Consider the following 27,903-nt stretch of genomic DNA (forward strand, 5'->3'; position numbering starts at 1 on the left):
GTCGGCCAGAGGATCCCGAGACCTGCCACAATTCTCGGTCCAACAGGTCCATCTCGAGAGTTCCCCACAGCTTAATCTTAGAACGCCAGCTACCTCCCGAGCCACCAGGACACTTCTTATGCCCTGTTGGTGATTGACATACGCCACGGCCGAGGCATTGTCCGATTGAATCCTTATGTAACTCTGAAGGCGATTTGTCCAATGAGCCAGACAAATCTCATCGCTCAAAGTTCCAGAATATTGATTGGTAGTCTTGACTCCCCCAGAGTCCACACCCCTTGAGCACATCTGTGCCCAAAACACTTCCCCAACCAGACAGGCTGGCAACTGTGGGGACCACCGTCCAGTACAGGGGAAGGAAGGATCTGCCCTGTCAAAGAGCCGGAGAGCAAAGCCATCATATCAGGGACCCTATTAAAATCCACAACAGGATCAGATTATCTAGAGACTGTGGATTCTTGTCCCACTTGGCAAGAATCTCCCTTTGCAGAGGCTCAAGTGGAACTGTGCAAGACAGAACCGCCTAAAAAAGGTAAGACACCATCAGGCACAGCGCCCACATACAAGTCCTGAAAGAAGACCGAATGCTAGACAACAGGAGCAGAGTCGCATCCTGCAGCTTTTGGAGTTTTTTCCCCTGAAAAAAACTCCCTGGCTGAAGCAGAGTCAGACCCAGATAGTCCAACTTGGACAGAACTAGAGCAGATTTTTGGAAGTTCAATTTCCAACCAAACTCCTACAGAGTGCACACACAAATTTCCAGGTTGTCCTTTACAACAGTCGGAGACTCTGCTCGCAGAAGATGATCGTCCAGGTACCCAGTACCGCAATCCCCCGCTGCCGCTACAATGCCAACACCAGGGCCAACACTTTTGTGAATACCCAAGGAGCTGGGGGTAGACCAAATGGTAATGCCATGAATTGATAATGCTCCTCAGCCACGGCAAAGCGGAGGAAACGCAGATGACCAACATATATTGGAATATGAAGGTAAGCGTCCTTTGATGTGGGGATGCCACTACTGTACGAATGGACTCCATTTCTAACTTTTGTACCCACACAAGCAGTTCAAAGCCTTGAGGTACAGGATTGGACGTACCTTGCCTTCCTTCCTGGTAACTAAACAGGTTTGACTAAAAACCTTGAAAACGTTCTGATTTTGGAACCAGAATAATCCCCCTTGTAGTAGAAAGAGACCCCGCAGGCAGCTTGGGGACAAACGCAGATTGGAAGGAAAGAATCTGACTGGATCTTGTAACTGGACCTAATTGGCTCGTGGACCCACCTGTCTTAAATCAGGGAGGTCCATGGGTCCGGAAAGAAGCAAAGATGTCCCCCCACCGCAGACACGGTTGAGGGCGCCCCTTCAGGCAGAAGAGAGCTTGTCTGCAGGTCTGGAAGAACCCGCTCTCGTCTTACCAGACCAGGTCCTCTTGGAACCTCTGAAGGAGTTTCAGACAGACTTAGATCCTTTTGGTCTTAGATCCTGAGAGACAAAGGCTGCATATGAGCCGATAAAAAAAAAAAAAAAAAGGGCCCACGTCTGCAACGAGACTCTTTGCCCCTGGCAGCCTGTGGAAGGAGAGTACTCTTTCCCCCTGTAAGACCCTTAATATCATCCAGGAAGAGACAAACAGGCGATCCACCACAAAAGGGGAGAACAGATAAGGCCTTCTTGGAAGACTGGTCCACAGACCAGCATTTCAGCCATATCATGTGCCGAAGGCCCACTGCTGTCAAGGACAGCATAGAAAGTAAGGTACCCGCATCCAGAGAGGCACCACAAAGGCAGGGGGAAGTTGTTCCCCCTCCAGATCCTGGTGCAAAAGCTTTGCCCACTCCGTTAAAATCTGGGACACCAACGCTATGGTGAACACCGGCCTCAGGACCGAACCAGCCACGGTAAACATGTGGCAGACTAAAATCTCTGCTCACCTGTCAAAAGGAGTCTTTAAAAGGCGGAGACTTCTCCACTGGATTTATTCAGCCTGGAAACCTGAGAATCCACCACAGGTGAGACTGTCCACTTTTTTTTTTTTTTTTTATAACAGGGACTGCCCCATAGGCATGGTAAAGCCTTTTCCTGCCTAGTGTTGTACTCATGTAGGGGGCAGCATACCCAATAGTTAAGATGATTCTGGAGCGGTGTCAGTCAATGAACGAAAGAGAAACGATGGTTTGTACATGTAGGAGGGGAGTGGAATAATAGGTCCAGTATGGAAGTGATTGTGGTTAACCAAAGGAAAGTGATTGTAAAATTTTTAAATAAGAAACAGGTTATACTTACCTGCTCTGTGCTATTGTTTTGTACAGAGCAGCCCCGATCCTCCTTTTCTGGGGTTCCCCCGTTGGTGCTTCTGGCCCCTAAGTGCCCTTATAGCAAGCCGCTTGCTATGGGGGCACAAATGCAGGCTCGATCCTGAGCTAAACTCTGTGTATCCAAGGTCGAAAAGTTAGACCAGGTAGCTGCCTTACAGATTTGCTCTGGTGAGGCACCAGCCCTTTTGGCCCAAGACGTGGACAAGGCCCTTGTTGAATGTGCGTTGATACTTGGTGGAACCACATTCTTTGCTAAATAGGCTTCTATAATAGCCTGTTTTATCCACCTAGCTATGGTGGCTTTTGCAGCTCTCTCACCCCTATGTGTACCAGAGAACAGCACAAATAGGGTATCACACTTCCTAAAGGTTTTAGTCACCTCCAGGTAGGTCAGAAGAGTTCTTCTGTCATCCAAAAAACTAAAATTCTTCTCTTTTTCATTATTTGGAGAACTACAAAAAAGGTAGGTAGTACAATATCCTGTGCTCTATGGATCCCTGGATCGGTTTTTAACAATATTCTGTCTTCAAAAATCATAAGAAAGGGCTCTCTGATTGAGAGGGCCTGCAGTTTACTAACTCTTCGAGCTGACGTTACTGCAACTAAAAATGAAGTTTTCAGAGAGTAGTTTTTCTGTTAAGTCCTTCAAGGGTTCGAAAGGGACCGTTACCAAAGCCTGAAGGACCAGAGATAGGTTCCAAGTTGGACATGTTCTTACCACTGGAGGCCTAGCCCAGGCAATAGCCTTGAAGAATCTAGTTATAATGGGATTTTCACGAAGGGAGTACTGAAGAAAAATGCCAATGGCAGCAGCCTGCACTTTCAAGGTACTAAGGGAGAGGCCCTAATCGATGCCCTCTTGGAAAAATTCCAAAATAGATGGTACATCTGGAGATGGCCTGTGTTTTTCAGCCATCCAAGAGTGAAACTTTTTCCATACTTTCTAGAGATGGGCACCCCATCCGGAAGAGATTTCATCTGTGGTTATTCTTTGAGATATTTGAACAACCCAGTTTTGTCCCTCTGTAAGGTGAAGAGGTGATCTCCACCACCATAGGGTTCTTTTTACCTTGATGGGAATTTTCACCTTCAGTTCCAAGGAATCTGGAAGTCCGTCCAAGTTGTTTAACAGGAACCATTGGAGGGGACGTTGCTGGTACCTTGCCCAAGGGACAGCTGGGAAACAAGTCATGAGGCCTATGAGTCTTGTCCCTGAGTGAGACCCATTGGCTGGTCTGTAAAGAAGCTACCATGTGAAACATTTTTAAAACCTTGAGTTCTGGGAGAAAAATCCTTTGATCCAGAGAGGAGATCTCGTATCCAAGATAGGTCACTCTCTGGGAGGGTGTCAGACAAGATTTCTGTTTGTTGATCATCCATCCCATGATCCAAGGAACTCCTGAACTATATGGAGGTCCTCCTTTAGTTTGTGATCTGAATCCGCCACTACCAGGAGATCGTCCAGGTAGGGGGTGATCATAATGGACTTCAGTCTCAATGGAGCTAAAGCTTCCCCCAGGACCTTGGTGAAGATACGGGGGGGCTGAGGATAATCCGAAGGGCAGTGCCCGAAATTGATAGGGTTTGACCTCTGGTCCTAGTTTCACTGCCAGTCTTAGGAACTTCTGATAAGTCAGGTGAATGGGGATGTGGAAGTAGGCATCCTTTAAGTCCAGTGTTGCCATGAAACATTTTGGATACAGCAAGCTTCTTATGGAATAAATTGTTTCCATGCGAAAATGCTTGTATCTAAGGCTCCATTCACACCTGGGCGTTTGTTTCAGGCGTTTTTTCAGGCGTTTTTACAGGCGTTTTTTGTGCAGGCGTTTTTAGATTGAATAGAGAACAATGGAAAACGCCTGCCATCTGCCCAAAAAGAAGCTCATGTACTTTGAGTGTTGGGCGTTTTGCCTCAGGCGTTAAAACGCTCAGATGTGAACAGGGGCCATTTAAATGAATGGGATTTTTCTTGTTGGGCGTTTTGGAAACGTTTTTTTTGAGTGTTTTTGGAGCTGAAAACGCCCAGGTGTGAATGGAGCCTTAACGAGAGATTTATTTTCGTAGGTTTAAAATCAGTCAATAACTCTGAGGGTTTTCTTATCACAAAAATGTGGGAATAAATCCCATTTCCCTGTTCCTCCTTTGGAACAGGTATCAAAACCTTCTGATCTACCAAGTCTCCAATCTGGAGACTTAGCGCAGCTGCTTAGGCTGGATCCTTTGGCAGACTGGTAATTAAAATCCAGTCTGTACCCTGTGGATATTAGGTTCAGGATAAATGGGCTTGATGTAATTTTCTTCCGCTGTGGGAGGAAGGCCCTCAATCTTCCACCCACCTTGTGAAAGGAGTCAGAGGTTTGGCGGGGTGCTGAGGAGGGTGAAACAGGATGTTTCCCCTACCCCTACCTTTGTGGCCGGTCCAATGTTTCTTGTACCCGGTCTGCACCTCCTGTGGTCCTTGCCATTTGCCCCTGCTCTGAAAAAACTTTCGAGTATATGTTTTTTTTTTTTTTTTTTAAATCTTTTCTTTTCTGGAAAGGATTTATTTTTGACAGCAGTATATTCCAGAACTTCTGTCAGTCCAGGGCCAAAGAGATGATCCCCTGTGAAGGGGAGACTACAGAGGTGTGTTTTAGACACACAGTCACCAGACCATGACTTAAGCCAGAGACCGCTCCTGGCTGAATTTACTAGGGCTGAGGTTCTGGCTGTCATTCTAACCGACTCAGCGTAAGAATCAGCCAAGAACCCTACTGCCTGAAACAAAAGGGGGAAGGATTTAACAATCTGATCGCTAGGCGTCCCAGCTAAGAAGTGAAAGCCATAACTCCAAATGTCTGGCTATACAGGTAGATGCTAAAGCTGGTTTTAGACTCATTGCTGAGGCTTCCCAAGCTCTGCACAACATGACATCCGTCCTTTTGTCCATTGGGTCTTTAAGTGAACCCATGTCTTTGAATGCTAGATCTATACCTTTTGAAATTTTGGCAAGAGGGGCATTAGCTTTGGCATTTTATTCCATGGTTCTTTGCTGTCAAAAGGGAAACCTCCTTTTTAAATGATTAGAAAAAAATGGTTTCCTTTCAGGATTTTCCCATTCCTGCTTGATTGTATCTAGCTAGGAGCTGTGTACAGGGAGAACTCTAGCATTTTTCTTAGGAGTTACATACATAAGATCATGCTTGGATAATTGCACCTTCTCCTCCTCAATCTCCAGTGTGGCCCACACTGCTTTAAGTAGTTCCATCTACATCGTCAAGGGATAATTTAAATCTGGAACCTCTATAGGATTCCTTTTCCCTGGGTTCCTCCCCAGATCCAGACTCCTCAAATGAGGAATTGGGGGACTCTGATTGCTCCCTAGTGTCCTCATACACATTTTGTGTTGGGTTAGACACAGATGTAGGGACCTGGGATTGTACAGGGACTTGTACTGGAGTTTGTAACTTATCCATAAGGGTCCTAAATGAACTGAAAGCTCATCCCTTACTGGAGGTCAACATCCTTTGTGAGGATACAGTAGGGTCATCTTTAACAAGATTATCTATACATGTGCAGCACACCGTTTTGCTCCAAGTGGAACTTAGCTTGGTCCCGCAAACTGCACATTTCTTTTTGGGAGGCTGCACCTGGACCTTGGTCTAAAACAATAGTAAACACATAATTAGTTATGACTCCCCAATTCACCCACCCACACATTGTGTACAGGGTAAAGAAATAGTGCCGCCTTCTACCAACCCGATTTAACTAAAAGGGGGAGGGAAGGGTAAAAAGACCACCACAGGTATATATGCTGGAAGGGAAAATTCCCCATCGCTTAACTGGGAGGTGCCAGTGCCAGAGCCTGCCTCTACTGCCTGAGCGGCTGCTGTCGTGGGATCCATCCTGCTCTGTTTGGTTGTCCGCAGCCTGTGCTGGGCTTTACCTTACACCGGCAGCCCAGACATCTGTTCGCGCCTTTGGAAACCGGAACTACTGTTTCCGGCGCCCGAGGATGTGCGTCACTGCGCCGGAAGTGACCTGTGCTGCTTCCTAGGGCCAGAGTGCAACGCTGGAGTTCCGCCCTCTCCACTCGTGGCGCCAAATTCAAACTTGCCGGTTTCCCAGCAGAATCGGCGGCGTCACAGGTACACAGCCTGTGCTGCTCCAAGGACACCGCCCCAAACGGAAGACGACTCCTCCTGCGATCCACTGATGACATCCCCGGTCCTGCCCCTGTGGACCACGAGATACAGGAGAGAAGCGGTCAGCCCCTATTGCAACAATTAAGGGTACCGCACTTGGGCTAGGAGAAGATGCATTCTTTCGATCCCGATCTCTTTAGGACAGTTCCATGAGACCAGGAGCTTCAGTTCCAGGAACATGTTACCCTCTGCCCGGAGGAAACATTAATACTGAAGGCGAGGACTAGGGCGACACCTTTTATTTGATTGGAAGTGTTGGGCTCCTCCTACCAGGACAGGAAACACATTCCAATGTCCCTCAAGAGAAGAAAAAAAGTCTTATGGTGATTACAAAAGCCCTATATTTTTTTTTTTAACCACTTGCCGACCGCCGCACGACTATCTACGGCGGCGGTCAGCCCCTCACAGGCAAAGTGACGTAGGGCTACGTCACTAGCTTGTGAGGGTCTAGGGAGCGAGCGCGCGCCGCCGGAGGCGCGCTCCCGCGTGGTCACGGACCCCCCCCCGCGCGTGTGACTGGCGGACCCGATGTCCGCCGGCCATTCTGCGATCGGCGGGGGAGAGGGAGAAAGTCAGGCAGCTTGTGTAAACAAGCTGCCTGTCATTCTCCCCTCTGTATGAGAGATGATCATATGGATCTACTATGTAGATCCGTTGATCACTCTGCATACAGCTGAAGCCACAGCCAATCACAGTTAGAATCACGCCCCTAGGGACACACACAGCCCCTCCCTCTCAAATAAAGTTAACCCCTTCACTACCAGTGTATTTTTACAGTAACAGTGCATATATATAGCACTGATTACTGTAGAATTGTCACTGGTAACCCCAAAAGTGTCAAAAATGTCAGTCAAGGGTCCGATCTGTCCGCCGCAATGTCGCAAAAAAAAAAAAAAAAAAATCGCAGATCGCCGCCATTACGCGTTAAAAAAAAAACAAAAATGACAAAAATCTTTCCCTTAGTTAGTAAACGCAATAACTTTTGCGCAAACCAATCAAAATACGCTTTTTGCGATTTTTTTTACCAAACATAGGTAGCATAAAACAAATTGGCCGAAAATGTTAACAAATTTTGATTTTTTACATTTTTTTGGGGGGGGGAATTTCATATAAAAAAAAGGGAAAAATATTGCTATTTTTGCAAAATTTACGCTCTTTTTTTGTTTATAGCGCGTGATCAAAAAAAAAAAAAAAAATCGCACAGGTGATCAAATACCGCCAAAAGAAAGCTCTGTTTGTGGGAAAAAAAAGGACGCCAAATTCGTTTAGGTACAGCGTCGCACGACCGCGCAATTGTCCGTTAAAGTCACGCAGTGCCGAATCGCAAAATTCCCCCTGGTCAGGAAGAGGGTAAAATCTTCCGGGGCTTAAGTGGTTAAACTTTCTGAAAATTGAAAAGTAATGCAGGCACCACATCTAAACACAGGTAGTCTACATTACATACAACAGATTAGCCATACATTTATTACCACCCTCCTAATATTAAGTAGGTCCTTGTGCCACCAAAACAGCTCTGTTAAGTCAAACCATGGACACCTCTAGACCTCCAAAAAGGTATGCGGTGGTATCTGGCACCAAACCATCCATAGCAGATGCTTTAAATCCTGTAAGTTACAAGGTGGGGCATGCATGGATCAGACTTTTTTCCAGCACAGACCACAAATGTTCGACTGGATTAATATCTGGAGAATTTTTTGGACAGTCAACACCTCACTCATTGTGTTCCTCAGACCATTCTTTAACCAGTTTCGCAGGGGGCAAGGGAGCATGATACTGCTGATCGAGGCCACTGCTGTTAGGGAATACCACTTCCATGAAGGGGTGAACTTGGTCAGAAAATGTTTAAGGTAGGTGGCTCATGACAAAGTAACATCCACATGAATGGCAGGACCAAGGTTTCCCAACTGAACATGGTTCAAAGCATCACAGCCTCTGTCTGCTTCCCATACTGGTGCAATAGCTTTCTGCGATTCATTGGACAAGGCCACCTTCTTCCATTGCTCTATGGTCCAATGCTAATGCTAACAAACCAATTATAGGGGCTTTTAGCGGTTGACATTGGTCAGCATGGGCACCTGGACCAGTCTGGCTACCCAGACCCACACAACTGCGATGCCCATTTTTTCTGCTTCTTACACATCTACAAGCTTACTTGCTGCCTAATATATCCCAATGACTTTCACATGCCATTGTATGGAGATAAATGTTATTCACTTAACCCGTCAGTGAGCAAAGTTATGGCTGATCGGTTTAAGAGTTATAATCCAGGAAGTTTATTTTTTGTTTTGCTAGCACAGTTAATTTACCAAGTTCAGTGAACAGCCTCTATTCCTTCAGTAAATCAAACCAAGTAATTTTAACAATGGAGGTCAGCAATTACAAGACACCATATTAATCCTAGTAAAACAGTTTATAGAGGAAATTCAAACTGCTATGTACACAGGTTGTTTTATGCAATAAAGTCATTTTGGTTGACATTTATGCAACACATCTCCGACAGCCAGGAAGATTCCTGGTTTAGTATTAGAGTCAGCATCCAATCACTGAACTGTAGTGATTAGGCTGATGACTGGTGTTAACCCATTATTGCCTCATGTTCCAATATTGGAACAGCAGTGATGTGGTTATTTATAACCTACTGCTCTAGGTAACACATGAATGTTCTGCACAAATAAAAAAACCTCAGGCATAAATGGGTTAAGAAGAGACATAAGCTGCATTGCTAAACCAGCAGGTCACTCAATTGTGCATTAAATCAAAAGTAGTGGTACAGAATTACAAATATTCTTTAAAGGTAAACCAGTAAACATACTGTACACGAGTTTCAGTTGAGAATTTTCGGTGTTCTGGAGTTCCATAGTGAGAGACACTGGGTGAAATAAGGCAGTTGAAGTCCTGATCTTATTTAGTTTCAGATCAACCTCTGACCTAAAATCAGCAGGACAGCAAGGCCTACCAATGTTAAACAAAAGTAAGCAATTGCAGCCTTGCTACGCTCAGCATACTGTATTTCCTGCTCGAAGAAACACATTGCTGCTAAGGAGTCCCCTATTTTTACAAAAACACTACTAGTAATACTGAACTGTGGGATGGATGTTCACTTGCTGAATCGTATGGAGATTATGAGTGTTAAACAAAAACGGATTGCAGAATTGCAAACCGTCGAGAGCTTACATAGCAGGTAAACCTTTGCAGCATATTTATAAAATAGCTAAAAGTGTTACTTAATCCAAGACCCTGCGTTTACTAAATCTGGGCTCCCACAGAACATGGAAATGCAATTATTTTAGTAAATATAAACTAGTAAATACCTTTTCTAATCAGCAGTCTTATAACTTCTTTAACCAGTGCTCGGCTGGACACTGATAGTTTTCATTCTCCTTCCGACTGTCCTATGAGGCTTCATGACCGCAGCCAATTACATACACCCTCCACCCCCCCCCCCCCAAAAAAAAAAAAAAAAAAAACACACCTCTAGCAATACACACCAAACTGAGCATGTACAGAGTGCCCCCAAGGTTCTGTTTTATCAGCAGATGATTGGGGACTGTGGAAGAAGGGGAGGATCAGAGACAACAATCACCCAGCTATTTTTTAAGTAGAAGTGAACTCATCCATTTAAGTTTCAAAAAAACAGTTACATTTCCGGCCCATGCCAGAAATGTAACACTCCCATTGTTTGTGCTCTCAACCCATCCAATGGCTGGTGTCATAACTGATCACACATGCAGCATCATGGCAGTTGTAGATTAAACAGAGGCCAAGATGGCAGCTTCCTTGGCTGAGTACGATAGGAGGGTTTTATTGTGGATTAACCCATTAAATTCAAGCATAACCAGCATGCTTTACTGCATACACAGACTGCTATATCAATCACTATTCACTCAATGGTTCTTTACATAGAAGCAATATTTTTGCCATACAGTGCAGTTTCTCCAGTTCACCCATTTCTGTAGAATTAATCTACCAGTAGCAGCCATAATACATGTAAAAATATTTCCACCCCTGAACATAAAAATATGTAAATCTAAGTTATTGCAGTTGTAGTACGCTCTTTTTGACTTGTGCACATAAGGCTTACCTGTAGGTACAGTGAATGTCTCCAAACCTTGCATAGTTTAGGAGATATTCATTCTACGTGCAGCCGGTGATGTCACTTGTGCATGCGCTCTGAAGAGACAGCTGCCCCTTCAGAGCTCCGTCCCATCATCACGGCTCAGCCAATCAGATGGCCAAAGCATATGAACCCTGAGAAAAGGTAGGGTGAAGACGGAAGCCCTGTCAGCAGTGACAGCGCCCGATGGAGGGCTTCTTTCTAAGATAAGCATTTCATAATGTGCTAGTATGTGATGCATACTAGCACACTAGGCATTTGATCCCCTTGCAGGGGATTAAAAAAAAAAAAATTTGGTTTACCACCGGTTTAAGAGTCATTCTATATCCACCCATAAAAACCAGCAACGTTTTTATAATAAAAATCATAAAGACTGAATCAAGATTTAGCATCTTTAATGAGTACAAAGCACAGACGGTGTTTAGTTCTTGTATCCTCTGCTTGGTCTGCGTCCTCTAGCGCGCTCAAACTTTCTACCCTTAGAACGAACGTAGGGCCTAAAGGAGGGAAAAAAAAAAAAAAGTATACTTAAAACATGAAGCTGAAATATCATTAGGTTTATTTACCAGCAAATCTAAAAAAAGTTTAGTATTTTTTCCCTTCTGTCATTTACAAAATTCATAATAAACTCCCACAACGCATCACGTTCTGTGAATGGTTACAGCAGATTAACAGGATTCCATACACAGAACATGACGTATTGTGGGAGAGTAGCAAGTTCTGTAAATGGCAGAGGGCAGGCCAGCAGCAACTTTCCTCTGTAGCAGCACTCTTCATTCTGATAAAAAAAAAGTAACATCCCTTGGTTGTGCGGATTATTATTTTTAAACTAAAAATAGGCTTCAAAGAAACTGGCTGAACTTTGAAAATGAAAGATAAAAATCTGACTGGTTGCCATGCACTGCTTCTCAAGATTCCAGCTGATGTCATCTTAGTAAACGATGAAGATCTGGTGTATTACCAGTCTGACTGGCAATGTATGTGGTCTAAAAAGCAGACTTGCATGTCGCTGCTGATAAACTATTGAGAGTTTCTCTTCAAAATACTGAATGTAGTGACTGCTGAAATGTCTTAACAGCTACTTGTGCCACCTTAGGGAGTACAATAGGAAAATATCTTATAGCGGTATTTAAGAAATATTATATAAAACATTGGTGGATGTATACACCGGAGCGGACCACACAGATGCATACTTCTACCCAAAAGGGCAGCCATGGCTGCTTTATGCAAATAGTAGTTTTTTTTTTTTTTTTAAGCCACAGCTGCGCTTTTACATTGAAATACACATGTAGGAAATGCAAATGTAATTCCAGCCAATTTTATTTTAAGAAAAAAAAAAAAAAAAAGTTGTAAGAAAAACAGTTGCATACAATACAAGTTAGCTGGCTAGTAAACATGCTTGTTTGCTGCCCCCAAAACATCTAATAAAGTGATATTAAAGTTTCAAGTTTTTTTTTTTAACCCCATTCTTACCATCTGGGAGATTACTTTGCACGATACAAGGATTCTTTAATTTGTGTAGTGCTCTCATCCTCTGGATTACATTGTGCAACTCAGCACTAGTGCAGTTCTACCTATTCAGGGAATCTCCTCTCCCTAACAGGGACCCGTGGAGACATCATTCTGTGCACACAAACACGCAGCCCTAAAGCCTTAGGATGAGCAAGCCATGTGCCCCTGCCAAACCTACTCAAAACCAACAGATGGACAACGGTCATCCATTGTAATGTGCGGAATAAAGTGCCAGTGCAAATGTGCGTTTAATCAAAGAATAACGTCTGGGTAAAATTATATACTTAAAATTGCTATAAAACTTATTAAAAGAATATCACAAAGTGCTGGTAAAGAATTTTAATGTGAAGTGCCGAAATAAATAATGTTTCAAAATCTTGACTGATAAAATAACAGATAAAAAAAATAGTGAGATGTGACCAGGGGACACACCCCTATATATGGCTGTGTTCAAATAAAAGTCCGTGGTAAAAGAGTGAAAGTGAGTATGGTGAACTCAAGTGCTCGTGATATAACTCTTCACTAGAGGTCTCACTCACCCTTGGAAAAGAGACATAACCAATAGTGGCTGTGAGAATGTCCGTAGGGGTTTTTTTGTCCAGTCTGAAGCTCCCAAATGTGGCTCCTGGTAATCCTTTCAGAGAAACGGGTCCCATCTAGGTGCTCAAAGGATTATCAGGAGCCACATTTGGGAGCTTCAGACTGGACAAAAATACCCCTACGGACATTCTCACAGCCACTATTGGTTACCTCTTTTCCAAGGGTGAGTGAGAGCTCTAGTGGAGAGTTATATCACGAGCACTTGAGTTCACCATACTCACTTTCATTCTTTTACCACAGACTTTTATTTGAACACAGCCATATATAGGGGTGTGTCCCCTGGTCACATCTCACTATTTATCTGTTTTTTATTGTTTATTTTATCAGTCAAGATTTTGAAACAATTTATTTCGGCATTTCACATTAAAATTCTTTACCAGCACTTTGTGATATTCTTTTAATACATTTTATAGCAATTTTAAGTATATAATTTTACCCAGACGTTATTCTTTGATTAAACACACATTTGCACTGGCACTTTATTCCGCACATTACTATCTTGCGGTTTGGGTATATCACTATTTTTTATCAAGCACATATCAGATAGCGACGATTCCAACTATCTATCCTTTTTTTACATTACTTGGCCCCCATTCCCTAGGGGTTGGTTGGTGGCAGCTTCTATACCTGTAATAAGTCTCTGGTAATATTCCATAGCGCTGGTCACCCCCTTACTCCTTACGGTCATCCATTGTGGCGCCACACACACACCTAACAAAGTTCAGGGTAGAAAGCACGTCGGGATCGGGAGCTGGGGGTCCTATTAATATGCAAGTGTTTGGGCACAGCACAAAAGAATATGTATTGTACAGTGCTTCAATGTATGCATAAACTAAAATATGCATAGATAAAAAAAAAAAAAAAATGTATTTACTACCACTTTAAGTTCTGGGTCAGAGCTTACAGTGGATTCTCTCTCTTCTCCATATCAGTGCTTGAGATATGCACTGTGTGAGGCAAGAGGAAGACATCTTTCCCCATACCTGAACATACTGTGTTTTCTTGGAACTGGGGCAATCAGACTTCTAGCTGTCTTCCAACCTTACACACTTTTCTCTGGACAGGCTAAATCATTTTTAAATACATATAAGCTTAGTCAACTCACTTGGTGTGACTGTGTGGAGTACCAGGTGCCTTTCCAAAGTGTCTGTACACCTCACGTCCCTTGCGAGGGCCTGGAAAAAAGCATTACACAGGTTAGCAAATTTGTTCTTAATACGTTTAGCAATGTCTTGTCTGGACAAGCAGAGGTTAGAACAGACCTATAATAATCCTTTTCTAAATTGTAACTGTTCAGATAAAACTATTTTTAAAACAGATCTAAAATGCTGTATATTTGTTTGATATCTAGAAACTTGATAAAAAAAAAAAACCACCTTACATTTCCACATACAAGGAAAACGTATAGGCTGCCACTACTAAACGCTCCTGAAAATAGTGTCTGAATGCAACCATGAATCAATGCCTTCTATAATGACCTGAACAAGTAAACGGATCAGGAGCTCCAAATCCACTCTGAATGAAAGAACTAGAACAACTCTGCAAGCAGTGAAGTAAACATATATACAGGCAACTAGCATTTTAAAAAGTTGTCCAGCAACTGCAAAGCATTTTTTTTTCATAATAGGTTTCCTTTGAAGAGTTTAACCACTTAAGCCCCGGAGGATTTGGCTGCTAAACGACCAGAGGGTATTTTGCGATTCGGCACTGCGTGACTTTAACGGACAATTGCGCGGTCGTGCGACGCTGTACCTAAACGAATTTGGCGTCCTTTTTTTCCCCACAAACAGAGCTTTCTTTTGGCGGTATTTGATCACCTGTGCGATTTTTTGATCACGCGCTATAAACAAAAAAAGAGCGTAAATTTTGCAAAAATAGCAATATTTTTCCCTTTTTTTTATATGAAATTCCCCCAAAAAAAAAAGTAAAAATCAAAATTTTTTAATATTTTCGGCCAATTTGTTTTATGCTACCTATGTTTGGTAAAAAAAAAAAATCGCAAAAAGCGTATTTTGATTGGTTTGCGCAAAAGTTATTGCGTTTACTAACAAAGGGAAAGATTTTTGTCATTTTTGTTGTTTTTTTTTTTAACGCGTAATGGCGGCGATCTGCGATTTTTTTTGCGGTACTGCGACATTGCGGCGGACAGATCGGACCCTTGACTGACATTTTTGACACTTTTGGGGTTACCAGTGACATTTCTACAGTAATCAGTGCTATACATATGCACTGTTACTGTAAAAATGCACTGGTAGTGAAGGGGTTAACTTTATTTGAGAGGGAGGGGCTGTGTGTGTCCCTAGGGGCGTGATTCTAACTGTGATTGGCTGGGGCTTTAACTGTATGCAGAGTGATCAATGGATCTACATAGTAGATCCATGTGATCATCTCTCATACAGAGAGGAGAATGACAGGCAGCTTGTTTACACAAGCTGCCTGACTTCTCCCTCTCCCCCGCCGATCGCAGTGTGGCCGGCGGCGATCGGGTCCGCCGGTCACACGCGCGGGGGGGTCCGTGACCACGCGGGAGCGCGCCTCCGGCGGCGCGCGCTCCCTAAACCCTCACAGGCGAGCGACGTAGGCCTACGTCACTTTGCCTGTGAGGGGCTGACCGCCCACGTAGATAGTCGTGCGGCGGTCGGCAAGTGGTTAACCAAACATCTCTCAGGGTACAAATTCAGCAAACAGATTTATGTGCAAGTGCAGATAATATAATCTGGGCATAACAGATTAAACCAAGCATTTTACATTCCCATTTACTGAAACATACAAACAGCAACTAACTACTGAGATTATAAATTACTAAAAATGCTCCAGATGAATCTGTCTTCAACCAATGATTGGGACTTCTAAAGTAAAATGATAATACTGGTGAATACGTCGCAATTGAGGATTTTAGTATACTTCTGAAATTCGAGAAGAACACCGTGCTTTTTGCCCCCATTTCAACTTCCAAGACTATTTAGGTTTATCACTAAATTAACATGCGAATTACTGTCAGGCATTAAAATAAAACTTGGCAAAAGTAAAAAAAAAAAAACAGGTATGAAGTCATCTGTCACTAGCATTACACAGAAGTATTTTCTTTTCTGGTTAACCTCTTGGCGCCGGCCTCACTCAATATTGCGGCCCTTTGGCACATAATTGCATGCATTAGTGCAAATACAGCTGTGCTGCGCCTCCCCAGCACAGTTACCGGTGACTAACGGAAAGCTCCCAATCACTGCTTGTGAGCGGGAGCTTTTCAATCATGTGACCGCAGTGATACACGATCATAAACCATGCCCCCCCCCCCCCCGCATTCTAAACCCCTTAAAGGGCCAGGAGGCGCCGACTCCAAAGGGTTAATAGTTTTCCTTTTGTTTTTTAAACCAGGTACCCAGATGGTTGCAGCATTGTTCCAATGCTGCATCTGTCCCCCGCCAGGTCTTAGACTGAGAACCAAGCTATCAAACACCGCTGATGGGTCAGTTCTCAGAGCTCCGTGAGCAGAGAGCTGGTTGAGCAGTTTTTTCTCTTATGGTCTAAAGTCCCAGAACACAGGTTTACCTTTTCCTGCTCTTTTCAAAACTAATATTTCCAAACAAATTTTTGCTATAGCGATCCTTTAAGTTTTTTTGAAGTGTTAAATTCAATCTTTACTTGAACGTCCAAAAGAATTACATGCTTATACAAAGCACCGTACTCAAAATGCTGCAAATAAATCTTGCTCAATAGGATTCTATAAAAATTCTGGATTAGACCAAAAAAAAATTGAGATCCATTTATTGTTCCTCTAGGTCACCAAAATCCCACAACTGACAAAAAGGAGAGCACACAAAAAAAAAAAAAAAAACTGGACTTGAAGGACCTTATAAACACAGAGAAAATTGAGGTTAAATTTTAAAGTAAATGAAAGCAGATATTTAGCAACTTGGTTCACACCAATGCGCCTGCACTAGGATGCTTTTTTCAGTGCAACGTTGCTCGTTTTTGATGCTGCTTCTTTTTGTAAAAGGAGGCTGGATTTTATACATAAAACAATACATAAACATAAAAAGACGCACTAAAACTGCATCAAACACAAACATAGGTTGAACTGGATGGACTGATGTCTTTTTTCCAATCTCACTATGTATGTAAACATGTGCTTCCGTTGAAATCTATGGGACCAAAATTGCACTGCAACAAAAAAACCTGCTGCATTGATAAGAACCAACACCAGCACCATAGAGAATAATGTGATTTCTATTATTGTGCATTGCTGCACAGAAGCATCTGAAAACGCACTGGTGTGAATGGGGACTTCGACATGACACTACTTTCAAAAGTATTGTAGCAGCAATGGAGTGGAGTGAAAACATACTGCCTGGTAGAGTGTTATTACCTGAAAGCAGAACAGTGTTCTGGCCTTTGGGGGCAGCGAGAGCCAACTGGTCAAATGTCAAAATTTGTCCACCAGTTTTAAGAATTCTTCTGCGTGCTCCAGAAGACACTTTAAGTGCACACACCTGAGGGGAAAAAAATGCACATTTGTTACTTTTTACAATTCTAAATCAAAACGAATCCCCTAAAAAGCAGCAAGCATAAAATGCATTGAAGAGATATTTTTGACAAATATACAAAAACTGAATGAGTAGCAATGACATGCATGAGCAATCCTTTCAGCCTCATTTTTCCTGCTTACATTCTAAAAACAAAGTTGGTCAGGAAAAACCTACATTTTTTACATATACAAAGAAAGTATATCCCCTAAAGGGTTGGAACTTTTCAGGCACGCATAAAGTCAAAAAAGTATGGAAGAAAAAGTTATATGAAAATGATACTTATACAAAAAATATATATGACATAAAATAGACAAAGTTACAATCTGAAGGAGCAAACAGTTCTGACATAGAAAACACAGCAAAGATGTAAGGATGAAAAAAGTAGCAGCAACACGATACCCAACGCGTTTTTTTAAAGCTGCTTCTTCAGGGGTAAATGAGTAGATGCTGCAGAACTGATTCTACAACAAGGTAACACAATCATATTAATACATGCATTTCATAATATAGAACAGATAGTATCATTATACATCACAAAACTCACATCATCCGTTGTTAAATTTCCTGTTTGCGGGATTTAAAACCAAGGGCTATTTCCAAAACCTGCCTGCAGGGCTTGAGATGGTATAATTGAAATCCTCCATAGGAAGACTAATGTCTAGGGCAGGTCAGCAGTTGGAATGCAGAGTCCTGAAACAGCATGCGGCTGGAGTCCAAAATAAAAGGAACTCGGATTTGGGGTAGTACAGAGTGTGTGCCCTTCGTTGCGCTGCTTGTGTTGTTCCACCTGGGCCTCCGTAGTCCCTCACACCAGCGCACTGGATCTCCCCTGTTGCTTAGTGCGCAGCTGCTGAAATCCTCTATCGGTGGGACGCTGAGGCTGGACGCCGTCCCGTTGCGTCTTTTCGCTTCCCTGCACATGCGCGGGGAAGGGGCGGCGCCGAGCCTCGGCATCCCAGGGAGCCCTTTTTGGAACTCTGAATCCTCTGCTAATGTGATGACTTCACAGCTGATGAAAAGATACAGGTGTTTCCAATCACCCTAATTAGAAGGGGTACATATAGTAAGTGGTCACTGATGCAGTGTCTCACCCTGCTTGTGGTGACGGCGGTCATCAGTTCTGGTGTTAACTGCATATACGGCTAAGGTAAGCTGGAATTACTAGGATACACCTGTGCCCTGCTTTTTAGCAACTGCATGCAAACCTCACTGGGGTCTCTGACGGATTACTTTTTCCTCTCTCTCTGGCAATCTTTGGCTCCTCTGAACGTCCCCTACTGCTTATGGCAGTTTACATCCTGTGGTAGGCACTTTTCATCTAGCCATATATGGGGCTTTCACAGCATTTATCCCCCAATACAGCTTGGGCTGAAGCATATAATTATACTGAGTGATCTATATCGGAATCCGTTCCACTCCTCTTCAGTTTGTGTCTTAATATTCATAGAGTTGGCTGAAAAACATGATGCTTCTTTCATGACTTGGAGTGTTCTTCCATAATAGGGTTTTTTCTGTACTACCCCAAATCCGAGTTCCTTTCATTTTGGACTCCAGCCGCATGCAGTTTCAGGACTCTGCATTCCAACTGCTCATCTGCCCTAGGCATTAGTCTTCCTATGGAGGATTTCCATTATACCATCTCAAGCCCTGAAGGGAGGTTTTGGAAATAGCCCTTGGTTTTAAATTCAGCAAACAGGAAATTTAACACAACGGATAATGTGAGTTTTGTGATGTATAATGATACTATGTTATTCTATATTATGAAATGCATGTATTAATATGAACATGTGTTAACTTGTTGTAGAATCAGTTCTGCAGCATCTACTCATTTATCCCTGAAGAAGCATATTCCAGCTTCAAAACGCGTTGGGTATTGTGTTACTGCTACGTTGTTCATCCTTACATCTTTACTGTGTTTTTTATGTCAGAACTGTTTGCTCCTTCAGATTGTAACTTAGTCTATTTTATGTCATTTTTTGTATAATAAAAGTTTTTTTGTATAACTTTTTCTTCCATACTTTGACTTTTTGCGTGCCTGAAAAGTCCCAACCCTTTAAGGGGATACCCTTTCTCTTTGTATGCATATACGGGATGTGGCACCTTCTTTTTTGGACTTTGTTGAGGACTAACCCCCTTTGTCTACATTTTTACACATAGAATATTCTGTACAACTGCATTTTGAGCACCAATAAGATACACCCTTCCAGCCATGTCAGATAATTTGGATGCTGCATCCGTTTATTTACCCACTTACGGACCGCACGCCGCAGTTTTACGTCGGTACTTTGACGTTAAATACTGCGGTTATGGCAGCAGGTAGCTGCCATAGCCCCGTATTTGCCAAAGGAACACCCTTATGAGCAGCGGGAGAGGTGCCCCCCCCCCCCGGTCGTTTTCCCTGCTTACCAGAACCTCCGGTAGCAGTGAAAAGGATCCGGTCTGCTGTCCTCACGCAGGAAGTCGAGTGAGAGGCAAGATGGCCCTCACTCGACTATGGCCTAGGAGGACTGGAACGACGTCATAAGTCGCTTCCTAGCAACAGATTTAAAAAGCCCATTTTTTCATCATAAAAAAAAAAAAAAAAAAATTAAAATAAAAAAACTTTAGTGTAGATGTGAGATTTGAGGTCTTTTTGACCCCAGAACTCACAATAAAAAGGACCTGTCATGCTTATTTATATTACAAGGGATGTTTACATTCCTTGTAATAGGAATAAAAGTGATCAATAAAAATAAATAGTCCATTAGCTCGCGCACAGAAGCGAACGCATACGCAAGTCGCGCCCACATATGTAAACAATGTTTAAGCCACACATGAGGTATCACCGCGATCGTTGGAGTGAGAGCAATAGTTTGAGCCCTAGACCTCTTTAAACTCTAAACTTGTAACCTGTAGAAATTTTAAAGTGTCGTCTATGGGGATTTTTAAGTACCAATGTTTGTCGCCATTCCACGAGCGTGCACAATTTTGAAGCATGACACGTTGGGTATCTATTTAAAAACCTATTTAAAAACCAAAAACGATTTTAAGTTGCAAACAAGTGTCAGAATAAAGCCCGGTCCAGAAGTGGTTAATATCTCTGTGTTTATTCAAAGACGACCTCACAGTAACCAGTGATCACTTTAATCAGAAAATGGATTCTGACTGCTTGAAAGGCATTACTGAGCAAACCTTTTTCATAGCACCATAAAATGCAATATTACAGCGCAGATCAAACTAGAACCCCTTCCGATTATAAATTGAAATATGAAGTGCAAATATGTTTGAAAACAAATTCCAAATGGAAAAGCCAGTCCAAATGATTAGGTCACAGGTGAATTTTATTTATAAAATTGTCAATGTTCACCACACCCTCTGAAATGCCAACTGCCTAGCTATTAAGCTTATCCAAGGACCTAAACCCTAATGGGCCATACACACTAAGATTTTCTGAAGACTTTTTCCTTTAGACTTACCAAAACCATATAATATGAGGTCAAACCTAAACACTATCAATTTGTATGCAATCTGGCAGGCCTTTGCACTACATAGAAAAGGTAAATCTGAAAGAAAAAGTCTTCAGAAAATCTTATAGTGTGTATGGCCCTTTAGTCACTAACTTAAAGGACAAGTTAACTTTAAAAAATAAATCCACTTTTGGAAAAAAAAAAAAAAAAATAGCCGCGGCCGGCCCGACAGTTGCACTGTGCATGTGCCACTGCTCGGGAAAACCCGTACACGCTCGGCTATTCTAGGGCAGACGGCGCATGTGCGGTGGTGTTGGCGCCGGGTGGTGCCATTTTTAAATGCAAGGCGCCTCAAATGGTAAGTGAGACCCCTCCGCAGCCCCTGCATCTCCTCAGGAATGGCGGGCATGGTACAGGAGATTAGCCAGGATAATTTCCTGTGCCATGCCCGCAGCCCTACACCATCCCGCGGCCCCTGCATCTGCTGTGCAATGACAGCAGCCCCTGCATCGATTTGTAACACTGAAAATACATCCTGCTTATCAGATATTTACATTACAATTCATGACAGTAGCTAAATTATGGTCTCCTGTAGATCTGTCAGTGTATCCGTCTCATTTAACCACAAGCTACCCTATCAAAGAAAAAAAGGAAGAGGAGAGAAACTAAATGTAAATTCAGATATAGAGCACTTACCTTGAGTTTGGGGATATCTTGAATCCTGACATCATCTGTGATGCATCCAACCACCACAGCAGTTTTACTTTCACGTCCAGGAAGCTTCATCTTGCGAATCTATTAGAATAAAGTAGTCATTAGTTACCGTATGGTCAAGGTGAATTTGGATGCATAAAAGTCATCCAAACATTTCACGCTTTAGTGGAGGCAACTTGTATGAGCCACTGCCCTTTTAGATGGTTTTTGAACTGCAACCTAAGAGGTCTTCTGAATTCCTGGTTGCAACAATTACAAGCCTTCTTTCTCACTACCTTTAATTTTGAGTATTACAAAAAAGAATCAGAATACCATGAGAGGGTTAGTTACTGTACCTATCAAATGTTTGCATGACCAGGCACTGAGGTACAAAATATAAAAACACTGCACTCAAGGAGTTTGGATCAATAAAACTTATAGTTCTGAAGGCTTAAGGTTTTTTTTTTGCATTCTCTGCATTAAGGTGAAAAACCTGTTCCACAGGATATCCCCAATTATACTTACCTGAGCCCAATCTCGAACCAGTACTATGCCTGAGAGAGGCACTCTCTGATCTGTTCCTCCCTACTGAGCAGATTGATAGCAGTGGGAGCCATTGACTCGCACTGCCGTCAATCAAAATCCTGTGATGGAGACGGCGAGAGGCAGCCTAGACCGAGCCATACGGTCTCTGTCCATAGATGCAGGCAGCGTGGTTAAGGATAGAGCCCAGGCGACTGCCCTCATAGAAAGCAGCTTCCTTTGAGGGCACTCACTAAAAGGTGGAGCAAGGAGCTCCAGTGATGGACCCCAGAAAAAGATGATCAGGGCTGCACTGTGCAAAACCATTGCACAAAGCAGATAAGAACAACATGTTTATTATTAAAAAAAAATAAATGAAAATAAAATAAAGGGGGGGGGTTGCAATCACTTTGGTTCAAAGCAAATGAAAGAATGGGTTGCCAACAATCCCTACGAAAAAAACATGCTATTTGTGGAAAGCTTAGACACTAGACAATTTTTTATTTTTTTCAGTTATTGGAATGGGAAAGGGCCAAATCTGCTGTCAGTGCTGTTTTTGTATAGAATTTCTCACGCTGTCTTACCAGCAGTGTTAATTTTGTCTACTAAATAATTTTCGTAGACTAAACTAATACTATTTTCGTCTACTAAAATACGAAAAAACAATTCAGATAACTAAAATACAACAAACTAAAATATGAAAAAATAAATTAACCGATAATTAAACCAATTAATTTGAAAAAATTTGGGACTTTATATGAGGTACTGCCAATTCCGGGCAGATTACCTCCATCCCTGTTGCTTAGCAAAGAAAGGGGGGAAGGGGAAGTAAAAAAGGGTGGGAGATATAATTTCATAACTGGCATGTTAATAAATAACAAGGGTAAAAAATATATAGCCATAAATATTAACCAATACTATAAAGCCAGTTGTTGGATGAAAAATATATGGGAGGGGGGTAAAGGGGAAAATTCGGGACTTTGAATGAGGTGTGTGGTAACGATTGGTACATACATAGGTAAAATACACAGGTAGGTCTCATATGATGATAAAAAACATTTTATTGGCGATGTCATCGACAGACATAAGAACATCATAGTATAAATATAATTGATACGGCAAGTAAATGGTAATAATTAAACCAAATCATATACATAAGAGCTGATTGGTTGTAGACTGGAGTAGAACACCAATTGTCAAGCGATATTGAAGGATCCAAAAAATAGAAATAAGGAATGCATCATAAACAAGCTCTACGCGTTTCATGGAATGTAATCCACTTCCTCAGGAGCAGATGCATCATATATTAAAACCAGCAATGACATCAACACCTAAGTATTGTGGGGGGCAGACCACTGGGGGAACGTCTCTACCGGGAAATGAGAGAGCTTGATCCAAGGTCATCCGGGCACAATAAGAAGATTCCACAAAGAAATGTGTATTCAATATTGTGATGAACAGATCCATATAGATAATGGTCACCAGAGGGTTCTGCAGGAAGTCATGTCAGCTCTCTGCTCGGCCTATCTTCTCTGCTCACAAAGCGGACCGGTCCCGTTCCTCCTCCAGTACTGATGATCTGCTCCGGGTCCCGGGCTATCCGTTCTCCCAGCTCGCCTGCTTCATACTGTATGATGCCGTATGAAGCAGGCGAGCTGGGAGAACGGATAGCCCGGGATCCGGAGCGGATCATCAGTACTGGAGGAGGAAGAACGGGACCGGTCCGCTTTGTGAGCAGAGAAGATAGGCCGAGCAGAGAGCTGACATGACTTCCCGCAGAACCCTCTGGTTAGTTAGTCGTTTGCCAGCTTTTAAAGGTAAAACCTAATTGTTAATTTTTGTTTTAGACAGAATGAGAACTTGACAGACACCATTGTCTTATCCACTTCCATCAAAATTGTTACTGGCGTCCAAAATTTAAGTGAACCTAATGGAAATAGGATGACCTTCCTTACATAGTAATCCATAACAAAAAAAAAAAAAAAAACTAAATATTTAAAAAAATAGGTTAGCCAGAAAGGGGTCTCCCTAGTCCCACCTAGCAGCTATTTCTTCAAGGTCCAAGCAGTGGTGAGGGTTGGGATCCAATTTAGGCAAAGGCACTGAATGACTGCTCAGACAAAATCCTCTGCTGTGCATATAATCCGCCCCATCTTAGCTCAGACCCAGTAGTATTGGTTGAAAGGCTGGTGAAACCTAGAGAACCCCTTCGGCCTAATGAGTATGTAAAGGCTCTTTATTTTCGCTTCGTATAGAAGTAGCAATAAAGCTGAAGTGGCAGTAAATTTTATGGGTTTAGGTCTGTTCTTTGTGTTAATCGTAAAAAAAAATAAATGTACCAAATATTCAAATAAACAAATGTTTCTCCCTCAATAAGACTATCATGCAGCATTTTCAATTCTTACCAAACGGGACAGAGAGAGGGGTGGCCTGTTTGTGCGGCTCATGAACAGACGTCTCAAAACCACTTTGTTGAAAGTGGCATTTGTACGACGGGCCAGGAAACGGTATAACTGGAAACCAAAGGAAAAAAAAAAACAGTTATATTGATACTCTTATTCAGAGCAGGCCATCAACAACACTAAAGAAAAAAAATGACTTACCTTAACCAGAAGTCTCAGATAGATATCCTGACTTTTGGGCTCTTTTCGCCGCACCTTGCGGTCTTTGTTGTGACGGATATCTACTCCCTGCAAAAGATACACAAAATTAAGCAACAGTTCCAAACATATTCCTACAGACCGCAAGTCCTTTATAATTTACCTAAATCACAACTGGCATGGATACCGGTATGTAGCTGACCAAACACCATTCCAGGTGCTTAAAAGTCAGTAAACTGCATACAGCATGGAATCTGTGTTCCTTCCCCAAAACGATCACTGGGCTTTACATTATAAACAGTACTGCTCAACACAGCATTAAACCATTTTAAAAGACAGTCAGTATGCTACTGCTTTAGAACCACGACTGTCAGTTGTAGTACTGTTCAATATGCCCAAAAATATAAAGTCCCCCAGGTTCTAGGAAACAAACAGCTACTGCTTGGTGAAAGGCAGGACTAAATCTGAGCCATCTCTGGTGGCCAGGGGATTTATATTCTTGCCTGACAGTAATAAAAATATTAACTGAACAGCTAGACATTTCAATATTTTTCCTACCATGACATACAGTTGGTGCCTGAATTCAGAGACCCTATAATCAGAATCTGGTACACAGGTCGGGCCCCTTTAGGGCTATGCACACAGACATTTTACATAAAAAGTTGCCCATACGCCCATGTGTGGGGTATCCATTCCCCATTCATCTGGCATATCAGATTGGATGACAATCGGATGTAAAACAGACAGGTGGTCCATTAACATCCGACCGTCTCAAACTACAGTGGGCTGTGTCCTTTCTGTCTAAGCGGACCAGGCATAGACCTGTCATCTGCCTGCTCAGTGGGGGGATCAGCGGACAGATTCCCTGCTGAGCAGAGTCCGATAGTGTTAATGAGCCCTTATGGTTGTCAGTGGAACGCGTGCGTCTCCATGTGGTCAGGTTTTGACAGTCCATTCATTTCAATGGGCTGCCAACTGTACCGCCATGAGAAGAAAGTAGTGCAAGCACATCTTCAGAACATGCCACGCCAGCTGTATGGAAGCATGCGGTTTGTTGGTTGCAAATTGTGTTTGGGGAGCCATTAAAAATTACTTGGCACCTGCGTTCACCTTGCAGGGGCAGCTTTTCCACACCATATATAGGGGTGCAGAAGTAAGTAAATCGCACAGGGACCTCTATGCTGGAATTGCAGGCACAGCGGCCAAATACAATGAATGGGATAACTCCTGCACCCCCAAACCAAAGGCAAAAATACAAATGATTATTAACCCCCTCCACTACGACATATGCAAACATGCCTCCTCCCGGCCGGTGGGCCTTGGCACAGCATATTTACATACCAAACTGCAAAACACAGCTGTGCTGAGTGTGCGTGCCCTGGGCCGTGACCAGCTTCTAAGGTAAAGCTCCCAAACGCTGCTTGCAATAGGGAGCTTTCCGATCATGTGACCGCCGGGACAGCCAATCATGGTGGTGGTCACATGATCATAAACCCTGCCAACCTCAGCATGAGAAACTCCCTTAAGGGTACTTTTACATTGCTCTAATGTAAAGAAGCATGTGTTTTTTCACTGCGATTTTGCTGTGCGTTTATGCATTTATTGGTTGCCTGCACCTGTAAAAAATGGACATGCGACTCAGAAAGGCACCAAAAGCACAATATCACACAACATTTTTCAAACGATTTCCATTTCAATAGGAAGCTGCGATTTTGGTGCAGTTTTCAAAACTGCAGCAAAGATGCAGCATGCGGGACTTTTCAAAAACGCACTGCACCCGTTACGCAGTGGTGTTAAAAGTCCAATTGGATTCAAGGAGAAACATTTTTCGTGCAAGAAAATAAAATGCAGAAAAATTTATCAGTGGTGGGCCAAGAGGCACCAGTGCAAAGGGGTTAACAATAGTAATGTGGAGGCAGCAAGCAGGAAAGCAGTAAATGCAGAGTTCCGCACCCCCTCCCAGCAGCTACACATACCGTAGCTGCTGACTTTTATTAGGACACTTACCTGTCCTGGAGTCCAGCGATGTTGGCACAGCAGCCAATGTTTCCATTGGCTGTCAGGTGCTGCTGATAAGGCAGTGGTTCTCAACTCCGGTCCTCAGGACCCACCAACAGGCCAGGTTTAGATAACTAAAATTACATCATGGGTGACCCAATTTGCTGCTCAGTGATTGCAGTATTCTAGTCTGCATCTCGCCAAGGTAATACTTAAAATTTGGCCTGTTACTGGGTCCCGAGGACTGGAGTTGAGAACCACTGTGGTAAGGGAACCCGGCAGTAAAGCCTTGCGGCTTCACAGCCAGGACCCGCATGCGCAAAGCACACTGCGCTCGGTAATTGGCCAGGAAGCAGAGGGAGAAGTAGGGGGGTCCAGCCTCTGACGTACCTCGCCGTCACGAGGTCCAATGGGAGTGGGTACAGGGTACCTGTAAAAAACAGGTACCCGCTCCCCCCTGAAAGGTGCCAGATGTGGCACCAAAGGGGGGGGGGGGACAGCTAAGCGGAAGTTCCACTTTTGAGTGTAACTCCGCTTTATTACATTCCGATGAATTGGCTGCCATACCTACGCAGACGTGGCACAGAGAGTCGCAGAGATTCGAGGCGGGCATGAGGACCAGTATATATCACAACACATGTGTTCGTGTACATTCCCACACAGCATGGTTTTGACAGTCCATTTATTTCAATGGGCTCCCAAATATGTAGGAAAGCGCAAAAAAGTACAGCAGGTACAATTTAAAAAACTGCGCTGCACCAAACTGCACAGCAGGCTGCGGACACATTGGGGTTTGCTAGATGGGTGGGCTGCCAACAACAATCATGGCACCCATGGGTGTCTGCAAAGGGAAGCACGTTCCCTTTTAGTACAGGAAACACCAATTCACACACTACAAGTGCTGAGAGCGGCCCGAAAACTACACAGAATACAAACAAGGGAAGACCAGCAGACCTCCATGTGATGTGTAATGGGATGGACAGTACACGGCTCCTATACATGGAGGACAGAACCCCGGCTCTCCTCCCTCACCCTCTACTACCTCCTCCATACACCCCACTATACACAGAGCTCTACAGGCCGTCCATACACAGGCATCCCCCCACCACACACATCTCCACCGGCCTCTCCGCTTCTATACCCCGTCCATACCGCCCCGACCCGGAGCCTCACACTCCGCCAACACCAGCGAAGCTCCGAGGACCGAGGCCGGACAGACGGGGGAGCGGGATGGCGGCGGATACACTTCCAGTACGGGCTCTCACCATGATGGCAGCTGTGGCAGCAGCGGCTTCTCGGGGAGGAAAGGAAGGAGGAGGAGGGGCCGCACAGGCTTATGGGAAAAGCTGAACACAGGAAGCTGTCAGCCGGAGACCACGCCGCTCTGTC

General features: G+C 43.4%; 1 protein-coding gene across 2 annotated transcripts; it reads right to left on the minus strand.

Moving 5' to 3' along the window:
• Positions 1-10,966: 10,966 nt before the first annotated feature.
• RPL18 (ribosomal protein L18) lies at positions 10,967-27,887 on the minus strand. Of its 2 annotated transcripts, XM_082274159.1 has the most exons (7): positions 27,780-27,887; positions 24,520-24,606; positions 24,322-24,429; positions 21,398-21,496; positions 17,096-17,219; positions 13,835-13,904; positions 10,967-11,114 (listed from the first exon to the last, which is right to left on the minus strand). In XM_082274159.1, the coding sequence occupies exons 1-7, from the start codon at positions 27,780-27,782 to the stop codon at positions 11,039-11,041; spliced, it is 567 nt and encodes a 188-aa protein (XP_082130285.1). In that variant the 5' UTR covers positions 27,783-27,887; the 3' UTR covers positions 10,967-11,038. The 2 variants fall into 2 exon arrangements, with proteins under 2 accessions (XP_082130285.1, XP_082130286.1); XM_082274160.1 differs by lacking the exon at positions 21,398-21,496.
• Between the last annotated feature and the right edge of the window lie 16 nt (positions 27,888-27,903).

This window comes from Pelophylax lessonae, assembly GCF_965119305.1.
Source record: "Pelophylax lessonae genome assembly, chromosome: 12".
NCBI lineage: Eukaryota > Metazoa > Chordata > Amphibia > Anura > Ranidae > Pelophylax > Pelophylax lessonae.